Genomic DNA, 23,234 nt, shown 5'->3' on the forward strand with positions numbered 1-23,234 from the left:
CCGAGCCGCGGCCGCCCCGGCTCTCGGCGCCGCAGTGGAGGGCAGGCCCCCGCCGGCGCCCCCGGCCCGTGCCCTAGTGACTCCCCGCGCCCCTGCGCTCGCGCGCGCCGGCCGCCAGCCCGGGACCCCTGCATCACCTTCCCTTCTGGCCGGAGGAGCCGAGTTCAGATCCGCCGCTCCGCACCCGAGCCTGACACACTGAACTCCATTTCCTCCTCCTCCTAAATTTATTTCTGCTTCACAGCCACTCGTCTTTTTCTTTTTTTCTTTTTTTTTTTTACCCCCTCTCCATCTGATTGCTCCAAGAAAACATTTTCTGACTCCCCAAAGTCAAGGTTCCCCTTGACCGTCGCGTTATTAATATTTCCATTTTGGGAACGATTGGCATTTTATTTTTAAAGGAATCAAAGCAAGATACCTTTTTTCCCCCCTATTGGGCATTGACTTTTGATTGTCTGCAAAAGTTTCGTTATCCAAAACAACTCTACCTGATCAGTGCTTTGAGAACTTTTTTAAAAAAATTTTTGTTACTTAATTAAAAAAAAAAAGCCAACAAGCAGAACTTTTCCACCTTTTAAAACCATGCACTACTGCGTGCGGAGCGCCTTGCTGCTCCTGCATGTGGTCCCGGTGGCGCTCAGCCTGTCTACCTGCAGCACGTTCGATATGGACCAGTTCATGCGCAAGAGGATCGAGGCGATCCGCGGGCAGATCCTCAGCAAGCTGAAGCTCACCAGCCCCCCGGAAGACTACCCCGAGCCCGACGAGGTCCCCTCGGAGGTGATTTCCATCTATAACAGCACCAGGGACTTGCTGCAGGAGAAGGCGAGCCGCCGGGCGGCCGCCTGCGAGCGCGAGAGGAGCGACGAGGAGTACTACGCCAAGGAGGTTTACAAAATCGACATGCCGCCCCACTTCCCCTCCGAAAGTAAGTCCTGCTTGCTGCCCGCTCGCATCCCCCAGGTCCACAGGTCGCCCGGAGCTCTGGGCTGTCCCGGCTCCCTTCCCACGTCCCCGTCTTCCTGGCCCCTATCCTGTCCCTCGCACGGGCCAGTCGGGATGGGCTTGGAAGCCTTCACTTTCTTTCTCCTTTACTTTTCCCCATCGCTCCCTCCCCCGCTCCCGCAACGCCTCGGCCCTGTTTGAGGCGTTGTGATCCTTCACTCCAGCCTGACATTCTTGACTCCAACTAGGAGTCAGCCCTCTGTTGCCCTGGCCCACTTGAAGTAGGAATTTTGATCAGCTGTTTTTTTTCTTCTTTTTTATCCTGGTTGCCCTGGGATCCTCCAACTGGTACAGGAAGGGTTAAAAAAAGTGACTCCAAAGTTGCCTGACCTGAAGGCACTCCCTTTCCCTGCAGACTTATCAGGGGACACCCCAGAGACTTCTCTATTGTCCCCCACTTCCCTAAAAATGTCAACACTGATAAGGCCAAACCCAGCTTTGGGGAACCCCTAGAGAACCCCTTCTATCCTGAATGTATTGCTTAATGCCTTGACTGGTGTTTTCACACACACACACACACACACACACACACACACACCCCATCCCCAAGGCAAAAACCTGGTAGCCATGTCCCCTTTTGACCTCACTGAGTGCGAGAAAGGGCAGCGATGTTTCTGACTGGGTTTAAAAATGTTTCACTTCGTGTTATTATTGTTAATTTTTTTTTCGGATCCACCCAAACCTGTCTTAAAATCGCTGGGGAGGAGCAGGTCCCTTTTCTTTGGGGTACATTGTGATCTCTTTCAACCTCTAGCTCTGGGCTCACCACCCTTGCATAGGCTTTCTTCAGGGACTCCCTTGCAGATGGAAAAGAGCTGATTTTTAAAAACATTATTATTCTCCCCCCCTCCCTTGGCTTCCCTGAAAGCAGTGTCTTCAAAACCAGCTGGCATACAGTAGCAGTGGGAGTGAAATGATTTAGTGTGGAGGTTTTTGGTGGGGAAGGGAAGGGCAGTATGTGGTGAATTATTTTAGTTAAAAAAGAAAAAAGCAGCAGCCGCACCAGTGATACCTGAGAGGGTTAAGCAGCAGGAAGAACTGAAAGAAAAAATAAAAGTGCTTCAGCATTTTGTGTCTTCCAAGTCCCCAGTCGTAAACTTTTCATTGGTGGATCATTTTTCCCTCCCCTTTTCATGCCCTATATCCTTGCTGGCTCCCTTGGTGAAGTCTCTCTTTCCTAAATAGATAGTACAGCCATCTTGGTAATTTTATCCCAGAACTTATAATTGCAGGGTGGTGTTTTTCTCTTTTAATATTTATTTTTAGTTTGACAAGCCATCGCTCTGTGACTTGCCATGTCTTGTACTTCATGGCCTCACAGTGTCTGCCCATGTGCCTAACCCCAGTCTTTCTGGCCACGTTTCTTTTGCTGTAATGTCTCTTCTTGTTTAATGGCATAACAGACTAAGGGAATCCTGGCGGCAGGTCGATTTTATTATTGTGATTATGGCACGATGCATACCAGTGGTGATAAATACACTCCACCCTGGTTATCCCCCTGGGAAGTAAAGCTTTCTCTCTGGGGTGGAGCCAAGGCAATGTTAAGAGAAGAAAGTTCATTGTAATTAGTCCAGAACCATTGAGACTGAGCAGAGTTGAGTCACGGCTGTCTCCAGCACGTCCATCAGCTCTGCTGATAGTTGGCTCTGCAGGCCGATGGGTATGTTTCGTGGGACCTGAGCAACTCGACCCGTGGAGCTTCTGTGCAAAAGCGCAGACGGCTGCCAGGATGCTTGCAACCAGGCGGAGGATTGATCTCACGATCACACAGGTGTGGGAGGAATAGGTAACCCTAGGGAGGGAGCGTTCATTCCTGGTTCTCTCAAGGACACATTTGTCTGAGAGACGAAGATGAGCTGAGATGGTCCAACCTGAGGTCACGGTTATGAACCAGTTAGAAACATTTCCAGATGACTAGGATGTTAGAGTGTGGCCTCTGAGATTAGTGTGTGGATTCTCCTTTGGATTCCATTTCCAACCTCCAAGTAAATTAAAATCTCCCATAAGCCCAGGGTAAAAAAAAAAAAAAAAAAAAAAAAAAAATTCTGTCAGTGTTTCTTACAAAGAATCCAGACTTTAAGAAGCCTGTGCTGGAGAAAGAAGCAGAAAATCTTATTCATAGCAGATTCGACACTACTGTGCAAGGACTGTGTATAATTTTATAGAAAGTAGGTTAACTGATTTTCCAGCACTTTCTAGTTGTACTGGAGTGCAGTGAGCTCTTCCAAAAAAAAAAAAAAAAAAATCTCCTCCATATTTTTCAAAAGCAAATTGAAAGTACAGCTTAAGTTTGCTTATATACCAGCCTTCCCTCTTCAGCATTTTTCTGCTAACTTGAACTGGGCTGTGCCTGCCCTGGCTTCAGGGAGAGACCGTGCCTGTCATTTCTTGCAGTGAATCCGGAGCCGGTCAGAGCCCTAGAGTGGAAGGCATGGGAAAAATCACTGGGGCTTTTTTTCAACCACCAACTTACTAGTGTTCAGGGAGTGACTTCAACTCAAGTATTACAAATATGCTTTAATTATATTCAGTGAGCTATATATCATCATAGAGGGCCAAGAGCTCTGGGTGGGACCTTTTATAAAGTTCAGACTAAATATTTTTAGCAATGTGGAGATTTAAAAGTAAAAATACTAGAGATATTGTATATGCCCTCAGGCATATTTTGTCTTAAATATTATCCTTGGCCAAGTGAGCTATATAAATACAGTAAATATGAATAGAGCTGGCTGTGTGCCAACTCCTAGTATGAATTTTAGTCAAGAATGTATTTATGGGATATAAATAATACTGTGTCAACATTTAAAGAAGGGGTCTGATTAGTTTTGAATTTATTCATATTGATCTTTTCACATGCTGTTAGTTTAAGGCTCAAAGTGGAGTTATGTTAAAGTTTACTGATATGTTGCCCAGTGGGAATTAGTGGACCATGGATTTCAAGTAGTTTGGCCATCTCCTTGAAGTTCAAGGCATATATACTCAAAACACACTCTATAAGGGCTTAGAGGTTTGAAAAGAATGGCTTTGTTAAGTCTAAGAACATATGAAGGTGACATTAAAACCTGTAGTGATGTGGGTAATCAGAGAGTGGAGGGGGGATTCATTTACTTTCTACCACGGAACCATCCTCAACTCCTGTTTTGTTAAGACAAAAATCTTGCTGTGTAGCTCAGGCTGGCCTTAAACTGGCATCAAAACCCAGGCAGGCCTTAAACTCATGATTGGCCTGTCTCAGCTTCTCCAGGGCTAGGACTCTGGGTGGGCCCCACCTCGCCTGGTGCCTCTCTTCCTTTTGCTGTAACCAAGCAGACACACTGTGGCTCTACTGGGCTGCTCTAGCATCCTACCTTCCTCTGTGACCCCTACCACCAATGTCTGGAGATGTTTGTGGTTGTCCTGAGTAGCCGGAATGGTACTTCACCTGGTAGAAGTCTGTTTTTTTCTAACCATCCTCTATAATGAACAGGACAGCCCCTCTCCCTTCTCTGTATAGCAAAGACTTATCCAGTCCCAAACATCAGTAATACTTCTGGTGGGAAGCTCTGGTCTTCTGGTGCTTATCTTAGGTGTTTGAATTCTGTAACTCTGTTTATAGTCCCATTTAAAAATAATGACAATAACACATCTTGTGTTCAAAGGGTGTTCAAATAAGAGCACCTAATAGGAGAATAATCAGAAAGTTCTCTTCCTAAGTGGAATGTGGATTAGTCTACTTTGTACGTTGTCCTTTTTTATTGTTATCTTAAAGCTCCTATATTAGAGACATCCAAACATCCATTCATTTAACATGAGAGTCGGGGTCAGAGGGTTGGTCCAATTGTAGATCTGTCGGCAGCAGTGAGATGCTGGCTGGCATGCAGGGAGAAGTGAGGAATTATCTTGGATTTCCCTTTCAAGTTAAATAAGCAGTTTGTATTAATGAAGAGTGGAGTATGCAGCACAGGTGAGCAAAGGTGCTAATTAGTCATGCTGCCTTACTCTAGCCCATCAAATTAGGCATAGTAAGATACACAGCTTGGAAAATCACAAGGAGGCATCCTTTATAATTCTCTCCCATGAAAGCCTAAGATTTAACTCCAAGGAATCTCTTTGCCTATTTCCCCTGTAATTTTCTGAGTGAAACGTGGAGTGTAGACTGAATACCAGTGGCACCCTGGGTTTGAGGAATGAGACTTAATATGTTTTGTTCATTAATACTTACAGATTGCTGGTCTACTGGGCCAGAAGACATTAGCAGAGCACAGTAGTCGTCTTGCTTGACGTAGAATTTTTGTCTTATTTTCTGAAAGAATCTGTGTCTGTTTGTACATGAATGTTTGTCTGTGTGTGTGTGTGTGTGTGTGTGTGTGTGTGTGTGTGAGAGAGAGAGAGAGAGAGAGAGAGAGAGAGAGAGAGAGAGGAGATGTGGGGTGAGAGGCACTTGATCCTATTGTTTTGTAGAATGCTTGAGTGAGTGATTAACAAAGAAACTAAACTTTAATTCCCCATTTCTATTGCTTCATGACTTGTACTAGGGGTCGGGCTTGATTGGGGGTATCTTGAAGTTGGGCCACCTTCTTCTTCAGGATTTTTTTTCCCTTTTACTAAGGAATATAAAATAAAAATAACCTTCCAATTAAAGTAATTTATAACTGTAACAGTTAGGTAATCTTTGTTGCCAAGTGATGCAAGCTCACCACACGTGTCTCCCGAGTAGACTCCATGGGATAAAGCATGGTCTTCCCTCAGCTTGAGCAAGCGGGGTCTACTTGACCTTCCTGAAGGAACCCTGGAGCCCTCTGTGTCTCCACAGCGACCTCTGTGGTCCATGCAGGAGCTGCACTTTTTGAATAATGAATTCTCCTTGGTAAAAGATACTTAGTTGAAGCAAGCTCCTCGCAGCATCTTCTGTATAAAGATATGAAAGAATGACAAATCATTTTTCTTAGAGAAAACGGAGAAAAGGCTAATGACTCACTGTTGAATCCACATCCAATCTGGACTAGAGTAGAGGAGGTCACTGACTCCAAAACCTTCTCCCAGAGATTACAACACGCTTCAACCTGCATTTTTAGAAGGTTAGGGAAGAGAGAGTGGAGGAGCCTGGTCCTGGAAGAGGTGTGCAGGCCACCAGGAGGGTGATCCTCTGGCCTGACTCCCCACTGCCCCCTCCTAGGCCTCTTTAAAGACTCGGGAGTAAGAGAAGCAGCAAGCAAGATCACAGAGCAGCCCCTTGGGGTGTTGTAGTGTTTGAGAGGAAGTGGATTTGCCAGCATCCCTTCTGCTTATGGGTGGAATCCACTTCGCAGATTCTGAGCAGCTTAATGGAAGGTGGCTTTGGCTGAGATAAACAAATGTTTCTATTGTTATTTTTGAAAGTATATGGTAAACTTTAAAAATATATATATATCCTTTAAACAAAGACAATGTTTAACTCAGGGATCCAATATTCTCCAGGTATTTTAAATTTAATAATATGTTAGGGATCCTTGGATGGGCTTGTTTAGACAGAAAGGTTTACTTCTGTCATTGGTTTAGAAACCATGCATCCTGCTCTAACTGCAAGTTGTTTTTGGTTAGCTCTTGTTTTGTTCCTGTACTAACTCCTAATAGGCAAATGTGGGTGTTGACTACAGTGCCCTCCTGCCACCATGTTTCCTGGGCTGGCTGGGTAAGCCTGACTCTGTACCAAACTCCTCTTGACCTCTTGCTCCCAGTCCGATGCCTGTCCACCTCCTCTGTGGTGGAGTGTCCATATGCAGGATGGTGAAGTGCTGCTGCTTGTCCCCATCTGCTGCTCTGCTGCGTGGGTAGGAGGGGGCAGCCCTTCACTTAATGGGGCCACAGTTTCTTCCCTGGCTCTTCTACTGCCCAAGGTGCTAGAAGACAGACAGTGATGCGTGTGAAGAGGCGCTGGGCACAGCAGCGGCTGACGCTCAGTAGGCCTTGGCTGGGCAGCCGTTATTCAGTGAGTTGCAGACCCCATGGACTTTATGATGCCCCATCACGAGCAAGGACATTTCATCCCGGTAGATCCTAGCAGGCTGCTGATCTTAGAGAGGATTTGGATTTTAGCGATCTTTAAGTAGGTCATTAACTTCCATTAGTCTCATTGTCATGGCGCCTCCACACCGTTCCTTGGGAATTCCACTCAGCAGACCTCACTCTTTAAGTCTGATTGTGCACTAAGTGGCCTTTGTCACTTAAGTGTAGGCCACAGAGACTGACAGGGACAGTTACTTACCGCATGAGAAGGCCTGGGGTATTTCAACTTCTTCTCTTTTATTCCTTAGATAGCATGTAAGAGCCCCTCTTCCCTGATCATCCCGTCTACTTCTGACGCTTTCATGGCATCTTCCATTGGGACTTTACCCAAATGGGTCACTTATTTCCATGTCTCTGGGCTGTTTCTTCTCTTACAGAGGGTGGTCTATTCTCTAACACATTTGAAGATTTAGAAAGTCTTTGGAAGATGCCACTTCCTTATGAGTCCGACTTTAGTTTTCCTAGACACAGTCAATTGGCTCATCTCTTCCTCCACACATCAAAACCTTGATGTTTACATCTATATCACTGCCTCTTTTGGCTGTTTTTGTTTGTTGTTGTTGTTAGTAAGACATCGCATCATTCTAGGCTGTCTTCCTTGCTCTATAAATGCCTGACTTCTCCTCATTCTTACAGAATCGTACAGAGCTCATTGTTATTACTTGGTTAGTATTCAGTCTTTGAGCATTGCCCTTGAGGGAGATTGAACAGCTAGAAGCATCTTTCCCAAGGAGACCTGGAGGTGACATCGTTTCGCCTTTGGCCCCAGGGGTGATACAGCTGCTGGTTACCACTGGGCCACCCACCACAGGCCACTCATGGCCTTCATCTTCTATTTCTACATTTTTAGGCAATACTAAAAAACATGTGGATTTGGACAATGAAGATAGCAAACTTTTATTGGGCACTTACTCTGTGACAGGCATGGCTTTAATTCTTTAACATGTGTCTACTCATTTCGTCTTCATAAGAAACCTTTGAGGTTGGTTCTAGAATCTTCTTTCTGACCTCTGATTATGGGGATGTCCCTCTGTCAGTGATGTGTTACAGAAACTCAGTCTCCACCAATGATGCTGGCCATAATAAGAGCCCAGGAAAAAGAGAGTGGGACTTTTCATTTGTTTCTTTGTTTGATAGATACAATTATGAAGCCCAGACTGGCTGAAAACATCATATGTAGCCTAGGCTAGCCTCAAGCTCATGACCCCTACTACCTCAGCCTCCTGAGTGCTGGGATTGCAAGGAGTATGCCACTGAATTTAGCCTAGCATGACTTTTCTTGACCAAAAAAATGTGTGTCTTGCTGAGAAGAACATTTGCAAGCTTGTATTCTTTCCCTAGAGAAGCAAAGTTATCTCTGAAGCTTGTCCTTGGACTAATGTAGGTTTATCTCTGCACTTTCTTGACACAAAAATTGCCATTTACTATTCCATGGAGTTTTTTTGTTTTTGTTTTTTTATGCATGTGGATATGTGTAGTATGCATGCATGTTTGTGTGTGGGTGTGGGTGGGGATGTGGGTGCACATGTACACGTGTGTGGCCAGTCAGTGGTCAACAGCAGGTGTCTTCCTGAATTGCTCTCCGCATTTTTCTTCTTTTAAAAAAAATTTTATTTATATTTATTTGACAGAGAAAGAGGAGAGAGAGAGCGAGAGAGAGAGAGAGAGAGAAGGAAAGAAAATAGACATGGCAGGGCTCCAGCCACTGCAGACAAACTCTAGATGCATGTGCCCCCTTGTGCATCTGGCTAACATTGGTCCTAGGGAATTGAACCTGGGTCCTTTGGCTTTGCAGGCAAATGTCTTCACCACTAAGCCATCCCTCCAGCCCCACATTTTTCTTTTTTTGAGCATGTCTGTCACTGAACACAGAGGTTGCCAGTTAGGCTAGACTAGCCATTCAGCAATCACCAGGGACGCTCCTCAGCACAGGATTGCAAGCCCACACCAACATGCCTAGTTTTTACATGAACGCTGCTGAAGCAATCTGAACATGAGTCCTCATGTCTGTACAGTAAGCACTTTACCACAGAAGCATCTCACCAGCCTAACGCCATGCCCTTTGGGTCTTTTACTCTAACCCCTTTCCACACAAATATTTGATAAATTTGATGGGTGTGGTATTCTTTTTGTTTGTTTGATTGTTTTCAAGGTAGGGTCTCTCTCTAGCCTGGTCTGACCCGGAATTCACTATGTAAGTCTCAGGCTGGTCTTGAACCTCTGTCTCTGGAGTGCTGGGATTAAAGGAATGTGCTTCCACACCTGGAGGATATGGTATTCTTGTCTCTTTCAGAGAATTGATTTGATGAGGCAGGATAGTGGCATGCAGTGAACCCGCACTTTGCAGCTAGCCAGATGCAGTACGTACAGGAAAGAGAATAAATGAAAGGGAATCATACTAAAGGGATCTCAAAGGCTTCGATGGTCGCGGCAGCCTCTCAGTCAAGAAGTCCCACTCCCCTTGTTAGCAGTGCAGCCCTCTCAGCACAGGCTGTCAGAACTGACTCATTGACATCACATCTTGGCTCTGCAAAATTGACCCCAGAGCCTGGCAGATGCTCTACCGGCCCACGCCTCAGTCTCATCATATCTAAGCAGGAAGGACATTTTTAGCTGGTTCCTAGCGTTGTGCAGCACCGACGGCCCAATGAGAAGAGGAACCTCCTGTGGCTGCCTCTGCCCTTTGGGCCTGGTTTCGTCTCCTCAGGGTGCCCTGGCTCTCATCTTGCCGCTCAGTTGAGAATCTCTGTAGAGAAGGAAGCCGGGGCATTTGGAGGGAGGAAGGCAGACGTCCTTTGCCTCCACAGAGGAGCACTGATGTAGCAAGAGCCGCAGCCAGGGAGTGGCGGCCTCAAAGAGGAGGTGCCTGAGAGCATTGGAAGGGGAGGGGCCACCCCAAAGGACTGAAGGAGGAGAAATGAAAGTGTGGGTAGTGATCCCAGGGAGGAGCCGCTCCTCGGGTCCTCAGGTCCTTGAGAGCCCTGGGAGATGTTTCCTGAATGAGTTGACTTCCAGGGCTTTCCTGGAGCCACCCAGTAATGTCACATCACTGGGGTCAGAAAACTCTGCTATTCGAGAGGGATGATTTTGATGGGACTTAGGTCTTTTGGAAGGCGAGGAAGCTCCATGGAGTTGAGAAAGCGATGCTCCGTGGACGGTGACCATCCTTCATTCTTTCCAATGAGCACTTGGATTCGTGGGACTTGATAAGTCTGAAATGTTTGGCTTCGGTTTTCCTTTAGACACAATGACCTGAGAAGCTGGAGGCAGATGGAAAATGCTTTCTGGATGTTGTGAAGCCCAAACCTTCTGAAAATAGTTTGAATGCATTTCCAACTCTCCTCAGGCAGCTGTTTTTCTTCACACTGGCCTTTTCCACACGTCTCAGTTCCCAGAGAGAGTGTCTCTGTGGCCTTCCTGGCTCTTTCCATGTTTATAATTAGGAGGCAGGTTGTTCCTGAAGAAGAGACTCCACGTTTCTGAAAGGAGAGTCATGGGCTGGCTGTTTCTGACCAACTCTATGGACTGGTTTATTTCAGGAAACTTGTAACATCTTTGCAGTCTCACAAAGGAAGAAAAGTCCTGTGATTAGGGTCTTGGCTCTGTTCATGTGACTTTCCCTATCTTGCTCACAGCCCAGAGACAAACACCATGTCTGCCCCATCAAGCCAATTCACTGATCACTGTCCACTCATGACTTCAAACTGCTGAAAGAGCCCTTGCTTGCTCCTTCTTCTTGTGAATATGTAAGAACACAGAGTACAATTTGAGGAATCCACGCTGAAGTGACCTGTAGTATGGTGGCCACTGAAAATCTCTCCACCTGAAAGAAAATTATATGATATTTCTCTTTACGTATTCAAACTACACTGAAATATTTACTGTTGCCAAAACTTAAATGGACCATCATGGGAAAAGTAATTTAATTTTTGAGCTTTGGATTCATTTCAGTGTTGGTTAATTTCAATGCTTCTTTGACCAATTTTATCCAAGGTGATTCTGTCTACACCAGATGTAGGGGTAACTTTTGTCATTTCTTCCACTTGGGTGGATCCTTTTTTATGTGGCTATTCATTTCCTTACCCAGTATCTTGTTTTCATTTCTGTCTTGACAGTGTCATGGCAATGCCACTAGAATGGTTCCTACTTGCTTTATAATAAATATTTGTCATTAATCTGCTGATTTAGACCATCCTAAAAAGAGTAGAAACCTTATTTTGTCTCCACCTAATTTTTTTTAATTTTTTTTTATTTTTATTTGTTTATTTGAGAGCAACAGACAAAGAGAGAAAGAGGCAGATAGAGAGAGGGAAAGAGTATGGGCGCGCCAGGGCCTCCAGCCACTGCAAATGCACTCCAGATACATGTGCCCCCCCCCATGCATTTGGCTAATGTGGGTCCTGGGGAGTTGAGCCTCAAACCAGGGTCCTTAAGCTTCCCAAGACAGTGCTTAACTGCTAAGCCATCTCTTCAGCCCTTGTCTCCACTTTAGAAGGAGAAATGAGCAATCATAGATGGAAGACAAAGATGTCTTGGCAAAGGAACTGTCCACTTCGAAGCCTCTTGGGATTTTCTTTCTGCATCTAAGCTCATCGCTGGCATGTTGGGCTCTGGAGATGAAGCATAGGGACAGAGGAAGCCATGCTTCTAAACTCGTGAGTTTTACTTGAGAGTGGCCGGGCAGAACCAAAGCCGAGTTGCAGCCACGATGAGCCCAGGCCCACATTTACAGACATCACTTAAACTGGTCGGCTGCTGGCATGTGTCTCACAGCTGACACACCTTGAGGCGTTTAAACAAAGAATCTTGTTGACTTTAACAGTGGCCACTCTTACACGTCTCATGGTGTTAATTTTTGGTTGTTAAGTGTGTTAGCTAAAGTGACCAACCAGACTTGTGGACTAGTCCTAACCTGACACCTTTTCACCTGCAAGCCTGTGCTTTTCATTGCTGTTGATTGCCCCAGCAGGTGTGAGATTGTCTTGGAGAGGGATGCATTTCAGAATAATTTCACTGTCAGAAAAATATCACTCTCAGCAAGGAAATGCTGCATATGGGTTCATGTGCAATTTCGTTAATTCTTTCCTAGAAGTCTTTACATTATAGAATGAAGGTATGGCGCTAAGCTGACCCAGTCATTATGTATTTGGACCAGTTTCCAGATCTCAGCTACAGTTACAAGAGCTCTTGAAGAGAAGCTGGAACTCACAGCAGAGCATAGAGTGGAGAAGACAGCATCTGTCTGCTGGACTCTTATAATCGTAGTAAAGGTTCATTATACACGCATGGAGGGCGAGGGAGGATTGGGCAGGAGCCAAATGGACAGGAAGCTTATTGAGAATTTTTAATGGAATTTAAATATGCTCAATAAATTTCACACAGTGTTTCTAGACTGTTTTTCTGAACCACCTATGGGTAGTCCCGAACCGTCTTGTTCTGCAGTCCATCTTACAAGTGTGAATGGCAGCCTGGAGGGGACAGAGAAGAGTCTGCTTTCATTACGAGGACCACAGGGCACTTTTTGGCACTGGAAAATCTGCAAATCACCAGTCCAGCTCTTTGTGATTTAAAGGCTAGAAAGAGCTTTTGTAAAACCTCATTTGACCTCAGAACAAACAGACCAGGTGGATCCGGCAAAAATTATCCCTTGGCAAGCAGTAGTGTGATGCTTTGCAGTTTTGCTTTATGTCTTACCAGTGTCATTGCAGGCAAGAATGAACCCAGTCACTTTTTAGTGCACATCCTAGGCATCTAGTTATTTTGTAAATTACCCATGAAACTTTTTATTCTACCACTATTTAGATCTTATAACTTGTATGACCCATAGTCCTCCATTATCAACTTGTGAGTGCCAGCATTCTAAAAAACATTGTCTGTGAGACTATAAATATCTCCAATGTTCAAAGTATTTCATATCTTATGAACATCTCATATCTATCCAGAGCTTCAGTGATCTGAGAAAAATATGTCTGTATGCCACAGAGTCAGCTCAATTACATAGAAGTTTCAAAATTGAGAAGCTAAGGAGATAGATGGCTCTGGGGGTCAAAGCACAGGGCCATGGCTCTGTGGGGTACAGTGCTTGCTGTACAAGCATGAGGACCTGATTTTGATGTCCAGTGCTCACATCAAAAGCCAGTCATGGCTGTGTATGACTGAAACTGCAGTGCTGAGGGAGCAGAGGTAGAAGACAAGAGTCAGCCAGACTAGCAGAGATGGTGCGCCCTGGGGTTAGGTGAGAGATTCTGTCTCAAAGAAGAGAGAAGATTAATAGAGGAGGATAGCACATGGGTGCTCATGGGGTGTGCATGTCTGTACACACACACATACATCCCATAGCATAACATAACAACAGAACAGAACAGAACACATGTGCACACAAAGATTCAAAATTTATTACTTTAAAAGTAAGGACTTGTTTTTGTGGTCTGAGAAGTCACTATAAGCATCTTTATATCTCCATCCAATTTGTGACCTTAAAGTCTAAGGTAGCCATTCAATCAGGACATGAGCTCTTTATCCCTTGGCCCTACTTAGAAACAAAGCAATTAGAAAAGCATAAACAAAATTAATTTTAATATTGCACCTCTATAGTAGGGTGGAAGTAAACCAGAGGTGCATATTTATAGACATCGTGTTGGTAGTTGAAAATACTAGTGGTTACCTCACCTTCTCCCCACATGGGCCTGTCATCTAGTTGACCTTGGGCCATATCAGGCATCTGAAACCAGTGGGCAGAATCATCTTCCTCCACAGTGTACACTGATCTGAAGAAGGTCCTGTGTCCCAGGAAAACGACTTAAATACTCCCAACCCAAGAAATGCATAGGGCCATAGCTTTAAGGAGAAAGAGTAGCTAACCAGCAACCCACTCTGAATATTCTGCCTGCCTTTGGTTATACTGGCGATTTTTATTTAGGATAACTTTTAGCATCTCTTTGTAAAGGTCAGATAAGAAAGAGAAAACTTGGTTTGACTTGCTAATCTTGTGACAAACAGTTTATATCCAGGGCAGCTTCCTGTCTTTGCTGCCTGGTTATTTGAGGGAATAGTGTCCCTGACAGACTGGGGAGAAAGCTCTAAAAATAAACAGCTATGGTTGCTTATTGGGGGAAACACATGGGCACAGATGTCAGCTGGAAGCAGCATATGGCGGCAACGTGATAGCAGCATGTGCTTCCAGAAGGTCAGTGTTGGCCTGCATCTTCTGCACCACACTGGCCCTGCAGGGTCCCATATCTAAAGTAAAGACTGTTCTGGCTACGAAGTCTAATCCACACATGTGTGAACATCTGTCACCGGGGTCTTGTTTATGTGCTGAATGCTGGAGATGAGCAGTTGCAGAGTATGGGAAGGGCTGTCATTGCCCAGTTTAAAGCTGAGTGGTCAGAGGCCCACATCTGGCGAGGGAGGGAGAGGGAGAGAGAGATGGGGGGGGGGAGAGGAGTCCACAAAGCCATTGTCATGTCAAAAGAAGGTTCCAGCAGTCAGGCTCGAGTTGTGTCAGTGTTAGTTGTAACACATCTGTCCAGGCAGACAGAAGGTGCATGATTCTAAGTCTATGCAAGATGCTACAGAATAATTGTGGCTGTGCTTTATCACATATGTTAGGTAACTTGTAGGAATTCAATCTTTGGTTGACTTTTATTTCTTTATTTTTTGAGTTAATTAATTTATTTGCAAGGAAAGAGAGACAGAGGGGAAGAGGGGGGGGGGGAGAATATGGGTGCACCAGGGCTTATTGCCATTGTAAATGACCTCTAGATGCATGCACCACTTTGTTCATCTGGCGCTGTGTGGGTACTTGGGAACCAAACCTGTGCTGGCAGGCCCTGCAAGCAAACACTTTTAACTGCTGAGCTATCTTCCCCAGCCTTTTGGTTGTCTTTTAGACAAAAAGTCAATCTCTTTTAAATATAGCATCTCATTTCAATTTCTTAAAATCTCTCAGAGATCGCATGATTTTTGTCTAATCTGTACACACAGAGTCTTAGGTAAGCTTGTCTAAAGAGTTATGCAATGACAGAACAGGCTTTAAAAAGTTATTTCATTTTTATTTGAGGGGGAGAGAAATAGAGAGAATGGGCACACCAGGGCCTTCAGCCACTGCAAACAAACTCCAGATATACACTCTGCCTCATGCATCTGGCTTACGTGGGTTCTGGGAAATCGAACCTGAGTCCTTTGGCTTCACAGGCAAATGCCTTAACTGCTAAGCCATCTCTCCAGCCCCAGAACAGACTTTTTCATCCACATCTTTTCATGCAAAAATCCTACCACTGAGAAGAAAGCGTTGGATCACCCGGCAGCATTGCTCTTTGGAGATTTCAGGGTGGTGCAGTTCCAGGAAAAATATGTTTAACCAGGTTCCAAAAGCTCTAGCTTTAGAAACTGTGGATGTGCAACTGCAAACCAATGTGTACTTGCATTTCCGACTCATCCGAGTGTTTTCCTACATGGGTTAAAAATGAGGACAGGTGGTTTTAAGAACCCTGAAATCTAGGCCAGAAAAATTAAAACCCAAGATTCATTCTTAACAGGTGTCTGCCTTTGTCAAAGAGGAGCAACAACTTTCTTACCCATCTTTAAGATCATTCAAGCTATGTATTTTTCACACCTCCATATGTAAACTGTGCATTTTGATTTTAATGCCTGAGCATGTTAAAGGGGTTCAGGAGTGTGGACTTCTGGGTAAGGGATGCTGGGGAGATGTGGGAGTAGACCCAGAATCAGCTGTAGGCCTTTAGTGTCTTGTCCCCTAGTCTCTGGGTAGGAGGGCCCTGCTGTTTCTGGGAGGCGGGGAGGGTGGCTTAGAACAGTTAGCAAGTCCCTCTTCTGCTTGGAATCTTTGTAGAGTTCTGGGCTGGGCTCTCTTCAGTCAAATAGCTAATGACTGTGCTTTTTAAAACTCCTAGCTATCTGCCCAGTTGTTACCACACCCTCTGGCTCAGTGGGCAGCTTGTGCTCCAGGCAGTCCCAGGTGCTGTGTGGGTACCTTGGTGAGTACACTTGTCCACTTTATTCCTCCTTTGACACCGCGGTACCGGATCTTTCCCTATCTATCTCTGTAGAGGCGAGATAGGATTTGTTTTCATTTTTGACGTTTTCTTACATGCATATACTTACTGTCTTTTGATCATATTCACCCCCATGACTCTCTCTTATGTCCCAAGATAGGATTTAGAAATGTAGCTTGTTGCTCAGTAATCAAGAAGGGGCTTGAAATTTTCTGGTCAGAGTTTCATGGGAAAAATTGATGATGAATTGCTTGGAAGTAATATAACACTGTGACTTGACTGCACTCCTCGAAAGGATGACTTGTGGGTGTGAGATATGTGTTCCTGGGGCCACAGAGGCATGTAGAAGATTCATCTTTTGAGCCCTGAGCAGGCTACTTTCTGGAGGGTTGGACTGTATGGCCTGGATGCCAAGGGAAATTTCCTTCTTGAGTGTTTTTCTGTGTCTTTGCGTCTATCCCTGACACACAGCACTTGCTCAGTTAATGTTTCTTATGCTGAACCAAAGGGAAAGAAAGGGTTTCTCTTTCCTTCGTGTTGCTAGGCGGAGGTTCCTGGGAGTGTCATGTTGATGCCTTTGTGTCTGATGTTCCTGTTGACACGCCTGCACTGCACGGGATGCATTGTCCTGGCCTAGGTGACCTGGGGACCTGCTTCTTGCTGAAACCACTTACCCCTGATGCTCAGGCCAGACCAAGGGACACCACAGCCACAGGTCTCTGCCCCTTTGTGATCTGAAACATCATGCAACTCTGCCAGCCCATACTGAATGCCTACTGTATGCTGGCCAATGAGGCCACAACAAAGGGCAGAACTTGAGTGATTCTGACCCTCACTGGGCTATGCTACCTCTTACCTGTGCACAGGAAGAAAAGAGATAGATTTGTCACCCTGGCATTGGCCCTGGAAAAGTTTGGACTATCTTGATTCTTCATGTGGGTGGATATCCTAGATAAAGACAAAGTTGTCGACTTTTTTTGTTTCTTGTATTTCCCTAATTCTCTGGATGTCTTAGTCTGCTACTTACCACGTCTGACCTCGCTTCTTAGGAATCAGTTTGTTATGGTAGCTGAAGTTTGGGTTTCTTAGAAAAACACTGGGCCAAACATAAAGTCTAAGCCCTGATTTTATTGACAGCATACATGTGCATACTTATTAAAGTGGCCAGATGATACAATGAAAATAAAACATGAAAGATTCAATCTTTGGTTTTCTTTCTTTTTTTTTTTTGTTTGCATGTGTGTATTTTGTTTTTTGTTTCTTTTTAAAGGCAAGGTGTCACTCTAGGCCAGGCTGAGCTGGAATTCACTATGTATTCTCAGGGTGCCTTGCACTCACAGTGATCCTCCTGCCTCTGCCTCCTGAGTGCTGGGATAAAAGGTGTGCGCCACCACCACGCTCCTCAGAAAGATCCAATCTTTTATGAAAGCCTCCTTTTCATGAGATAGATTATGTTTTGTTTCCAAGTTCTGAGTTTTTTCTTTCTTTCTTTTTTTTTTTTTTGAGGTAGGGTCTCACTCTAGCTCAGGCTGACCTGGGATTCACTATATATTCTCAGGGTGGCCTTGAACTCATCGTGATATGGCGATTCTCCTACCTCTGCCTCCCTAGTACTGGGATTAAAGGCATGCAACACCATGCCCAGCCTCTGAGTTTTTATCTTATTTCTCTCTCTAAACCAAAACGTTAAAGCCATCCTTTCTCCCCACTTACCCACTGACATTTTTGTTTATTTTTAAAATTTATTTATTTTTGAGAGTGATAGACAGACAGAGAGAAAAAGGGGCAGAAAGAGAGAGAGAAAGAGAAAGAGAGAGAGAGAGAATGGGCGTGCCAGGGCCTCCAACCACTGCAAACGAACTCCAGATACATGAGCCCCTTTGTGCATCAGGCTTACATGGGTCCTGGAGAATCAAGCCTCAAACCGGGGTCCTTAGGCTTCACAGGCAAGCGCTTAAACTCTAAGCCATCTCTCCAGCCCCTGACTGACATTTTTGGAAAGGAAAAGGAGAGAATGAGGAAAGGTAACCCTCTCCATCCGGGTCCTGTCCGCGTGGCTGGGTGCAGGAAGAGCTGCGGGATGAGCCTGAGTTTTCAGGACTTTGTGGCTTGGAGAGGTCTTCCTCGTCCTTGTCACAGAGCTGGTTCAGGTGTGTGGCCCGCTGCTGTCTCCCTACACGGCAGCCCCACACTTCTTGCCCTTCCTGTAGCTCTCCTTCTGGAATCTAGTCCCATTCACACGGCAACTCTTGCTACTCCTTTGGACTAACTTCCCTCTCTAGCAGACAAGTTGTGAGGCCTTCCCCGGTTCCCTGAGTGGTTTTGTCGCTACTTGTTCTCCTGTGGTGAAGAAAAAATAAATGAACAAAACCAAAAACCTGGAAAACCACTCATCCCTCATCGCTTTGGGAAGTATCAGAAGCATCTCTGAAGGTGTCCGAGGGTCTGACAGGGCCACAGGCTCCCTGCTACTTCCAGCGCCCCAGGAGGCTCCTGCAAACCTCGCCTCACCGACAGGCCCGCGGGAAAACTGCAGGGCCCTCCCTGGCCTTCGGGGCAGGACTCCGACCTGCTGTACACACAAGCACGCAAACATGGCCTCTGTTCTTAGAAACACTAATTGTGTAGAAATGTAAGCGAGCATTTGCCACGGGGCAAGTGTCCAGGTTCGGGTGGGTTTCTCCATGCCAACTCTGATGCTGCATACTCATCAAGCAGAGTCGGCCTGTGCCAAGCAGCTTGAGAGCATCCCTATCACCTTGTGTGAACTGCCTCTCTATGCCAAGGCGGGACGGGGTGGGGGGGGTGGCTCCTCTTTCTCCATCATCTTACCTGACTGCTGTGACAACTGCCTCCTGATGCTCACAGTGGCATGATTGGGCCGATGTTCCGTCAACTCCAAGTCAGATAGCCTGGAAGATGGACGAGCCGCTGCTCCTCAGAATCATCTTTTCTCTTTTTAGATTTTTTATAATTTATTTTGGAAGAGAAAGAGAAAGAGAGGGAGAGGGAGAGAGAGAGAGAAGCCAGGGCTTTCAGCCTCTGCAAATGAACTCCAGATGCGTGCGCCCCCTTGTGTGCATGTGAGACATTGCATGCTCACATCGCTGCCTCTGGCTATGTGGGACCTGGAGGTCCAAACATGAGTTCTTAGGCTTTGTCTGCTTAAGGGTTTCGTAATAAGATTTAAGAACTTGAGGCTATGGGGTTGGCCCAGTGGTGTAAATGAGTGCTTGCTCCACAAGCATGAAAACCCAAATTTGAATCCCAAGCATCTACGTAAAATGCCAGGCACCATGGTGCACTTCCGTTAGCACTGGAGAGGTGAAGACAGAGATCCTCAGGGCTTGTAGGCTCGTTGGTCTAGCTTAATCCGTGAGTTCAGGAGTCAGTGAGAGAACCTGAGAAGTGATTGAGGAAGACACCCAGCATCAGCTTCTGGCCTACATATTCCCACCATGTATGCATGTGGCAGCTGCCCACATGTGTACTTACATGCATATGAACATACTTCATGCAGACACATACCACACACATACACAGGCCTGAAAGGAAAAAAAAATAGGGATAACTGGCTGGGGTGGAACATGCCCAGTGCTCAGCTTTAGGGAGGCTAGGGCAGGAGAATCATGAGTTTAAGGTAACCCTATCAAAACAAAACAATGAAACAGAATTTCAGAATCATAAAAGCAATGGTGATAGTCTCTAGGAATGTGTGGGTTCACAGTACCTAAGGTGAGCCTCTGAGGAAGAGAGGCCTTCAATGGCTCTGTTGGGATTCAAAGCCTGGTCTGTGTTTGGATCTCACAAGGCACCTTAAAGCACAGTCCCTACCCTCCTGTCAGGGGAGGTTGGGGATGTTCACATCCTAAACAGACTGCAGGAGCTTCTGACCTCATGGAGGAGGTTTGCAGCTGTGGGAGCTGGCAGGCTCTGATGATGTAGATCTGTTTGCTCACACACATCCACATGGAAGGAGAGATTCGGATCCTGCAGGCCCTTGTGTGATCGAGTGCTCTGGGGTGTTCCTGAAATCCACAACATAGGCAGAGGCTTTTGCCAGTGTTTTCTGTTTCCCTGAATGCAGATAGGAATCAAGGGAGATCTGCTACTAACAGCAATAAGCAACCCCCCTGTTCCTTGTTCATCCCAGAGAAGGGCTATGACTATCCAAGGCAGTAAGTAAGTCACATGGAGTGGGTTGCAGATGCCCAGCTTGGAGTCATGCCTGGAAGTCAATCCCTTCATTGAGATGTCTTCAACAAGGCAGCAGTAGGGTCTTAAGAGGAGGCGTGAAGTGGTGTTTAATGCATATGGGTCACATGTAATGTGTAAGTGAATGCAGAATTCCTGGGCAGTGTTGGGTCAAAGCACTGACAGTCTCTTTATGGCCAATCTTGTTCTGACACATTCCTCTGGGTTTGTATCTGGCCAACAATGGAATGTAAACTCAACTGTCTGAGCCAAGCTTAGCTTCCGGTAACTGTAGTTTTCTGTTTCCAAATGATGTTTTTCTCAAGCAGAGATATTAGAGCAGGTGGGAATCTGACCAAGCTACTAAAAGTAAAGTTCATGATAAATTACCTGGTATTTGGTTGACATTATGCCTCCTGGTGTTTTGGCTTGATTTCTGAACCACCCAGTTTTTTGAAGCTAATGTGAGGCACTGGGTTCCATCCTGGGTAACATACACATGTACACACACACACACACACACACACACACACATTCTATTACTCTTGTGGCTTTTAGGATTATCATACTATTTAGCGAAATATCCAGTTCTTCTTTACAATCTACATTACTAAATCCTGTTGAGGTACGAGAATGGCTGACAGGGTTCATATTACCCCCCAAAGCCTTTACTAAAAGATCTCTACATGAACAACAAACACATAATCCAAAATAGATAAAATAAACACCCAATGTCTTGGGTGGGTAAAAGTAAAGCACGAACTTCCTTGTGATATGCTAACTTATTCAGAAGTATTTATTGAGTGTCTGTGTGTGTCAGGGCACCAGTCTAGTGTGGTGGTGTTACCGCCAGTACAGAAAGTAGAAACAAGCCCTGTGTTTGGGAAGCTCACCTTCTGGTGGAGAAAAATGTACAAGTACCAATGCAGATTGAATGAGAATGATACGACGTGATAAATGTTATGAAGAGCTATGAAGGGCAGAGCAACTTCAGGAACATGGAGAAGTGAGCTATAATTTTGTATAAGCCAAACATAGAAGGGTTAGTTAAGAAGATGGCATTTAAACAGAGACTTGAAGGAGGTCGGAATGGCTGTCTGGAAAGAGCATTCCTGGCAAAGGAAATGGTGAGGGAGGCTGTTCTTGGCATATTCCTGGATTAACAAGTGTCCTAGGAGATGACATTAGAAAGATAATGATGAACAGACAGTTCATGTGGGCCCCTGTTGGCCATGGGGGATCTGTGACTTTTCCTCTTAATACTGAGTAGTTGGACCAAAGGCTAACTGTGGTGTTATTGAAAATTGAGCCCCAAGGGTAGAAGCAGGGGGTCCAACAAAGAGGTCATTGTGAGTATTAGAGTGGAACTTTGCACACTCATTCCTAGGCAACACTATATTGTAATGGGAACCTCAAACTTGTGCCAAGTTATTGTTTTAGCAAATATTTTGATAGGTTCCTTATATCGATCATGATTTTTGTTTGATTGTTTTTAGCCAGTAGTTCTGAGTTATTAGCAACTCACAAAGGCTAGTTTGGCATCTTTCTGTGCATGATAATCACCCCTTAGGTCTCCCTTCCCATCTTGTGCTGACCAGTGTAGAACAGCTGCAATTGGAGTCATGTCTAGTAATTGCCTTTTTTGACTTCGTGGCCAGAGACATAGGACACTACGCTCATGGGTAACCATACCTTAGCTAAAAGGATGACAGTCTACATTTTCCTGTGTGGAGGAGTAAGCCAGGCCTGTAAGGGTCTTTGGATCTGTTTGCATGTTCCTGTTGCAAGAGATGGATGCACCTTGGCTTAAAAGTTGACTTCAGGTTATACATGAGGGAGTTTATAAAACTATGTCTCTTATCAGACAAAAACATTGCTGCTAGGCCAGAGTTTGTTTTCTAATTCTTCTCTTCTGAACCTTATAAGACTTCACACTGGAAGACTGATGTTATTCCTCCAGCTTTCCTTTTTGTTGTTGTTGCTTGTTTGTTTGAGGTAGGGATTCACTCTAGCAGTCCAGGCTGACCTGTCATTCAGTATGTAGTCTGAGGATGGCCTCAAACTCACAGCCATCCTCCTACCTCTCTGCCTCTTATCAGACAAAAACATTGCTGCTAGGCCAGAGTTTGTTTTCTAATTCTTCTCTTCTGAACCTTATAAGACTTCACACTGGAAGACTGATGTTATTCCTCCAGCTTTCCTTTTTGTTGTTGTTGCTTGTTTGTTTGAGGTAGGGATTCACTCTAGCAGTCCAGGCTGACCTGTCATTCAGTATGTAGTCTGAGGATGGCCTCAAACTCACAGCCATCCTCCTACCTCTCTGCCTCCCGAGAGCTGGGATTAAAGGCATGCGCCACCATGCCCGGCCCTACTCCTCCACGTTTTTAAACAAGAGATATTAATTGGGTCTTTGGGAGGCAGATGGAAGTAGACCTCATCTTCAGGGAGGCCACAACTTAGTAAGGAAGTCAGGCAGATGAAATCTGTGTGATTTCAAGAAAGCAATATCAGAAGCCAAAAGAATTGCTTAATTTGGCCTGGAAAGGTGAAGGAAGACTTCTTGGTGGAGATGATATTTACAGCTTGGAAAGATGACCTTTGAGATGGTAATTTGGCCACCAAGCAGCAGCAGGAAGCTGTTTTCTGGAAAGATATTTGTCCTTTCATGATGTTTCTTCCTCTATGAGCTTGCCCCACTGCGATCTTGGCCAATCACCATACTGCAAGAAAGGTGGTCTTTGAAGGAACTGGTGTGCTCCTACAAGAGAATCGCTTTGAACAAGTGAGCCTGGGGAATAGGATCATATGGTTACAGCAAGTGCTTATTAGTCAAGATTGATACATTCATAAGGTGCTGGCTCTTTGGGGGTACAGACAGCCAGGTAATGATGTTCTGGTTATGTGGACCTCTGTGGCATTATTTTATAAGCTCGTGATCACCATCTTGAGCTTGGCTCTTCATCCCATGGCCTGTGACAGGCGCATATCTCTGGT

General features: G+C 45.3%; 1 protein-coding gene across 4 annotated transcripts in view; it reads left to right on the forward strand.

The window, feature by feature from the left end:
• The first annotated feature begins 92 nt into the window (after window positions 1–92).
• Window positions 93–23,234, forward strand: part of Tgfb2 (transforming growth factor beta 2) — an 84,102-nt gene continuing 60,960 nt past the window's right edge. Inside the window, exons 1-2 of one of the 4 annotated variants that reach the window (XM_004670110.2) lie at window positions 95–928; window positions 15,945–16,028. In XM_004670110.2, the coding sequence (XP_004670167.1) occupies window positions 583–928; window positions 15,945–16,028 (430 nt within the window). In that variant the 5' untranslated portion in view covers window positions 95–582. Of the gene's footprint in view, window positions 929–15,944; window positions 16,029–23,234 lie in introns of all 4 variants that reach the window. The other 3 variants (XM_045130404.1, XM_045130411.1, XM_004670111.2) reach the window with 3 other exon arrangements.

Source organism: Jaculus jaculus, chromosome 1, assembly GCF_020740685.1.
Source record: "Jaculus jaculus isolate mJacJac1 chromosome 1, mJacJac1.mat.Y.cur, whole genome shotgun sequence".
NCBI classification, from domain to species: Eukaryota; Metazoa; Chordata; class Mammalia; order Rodentia; family Dipodidae; genus Jaculus; species Jaculus jaculus.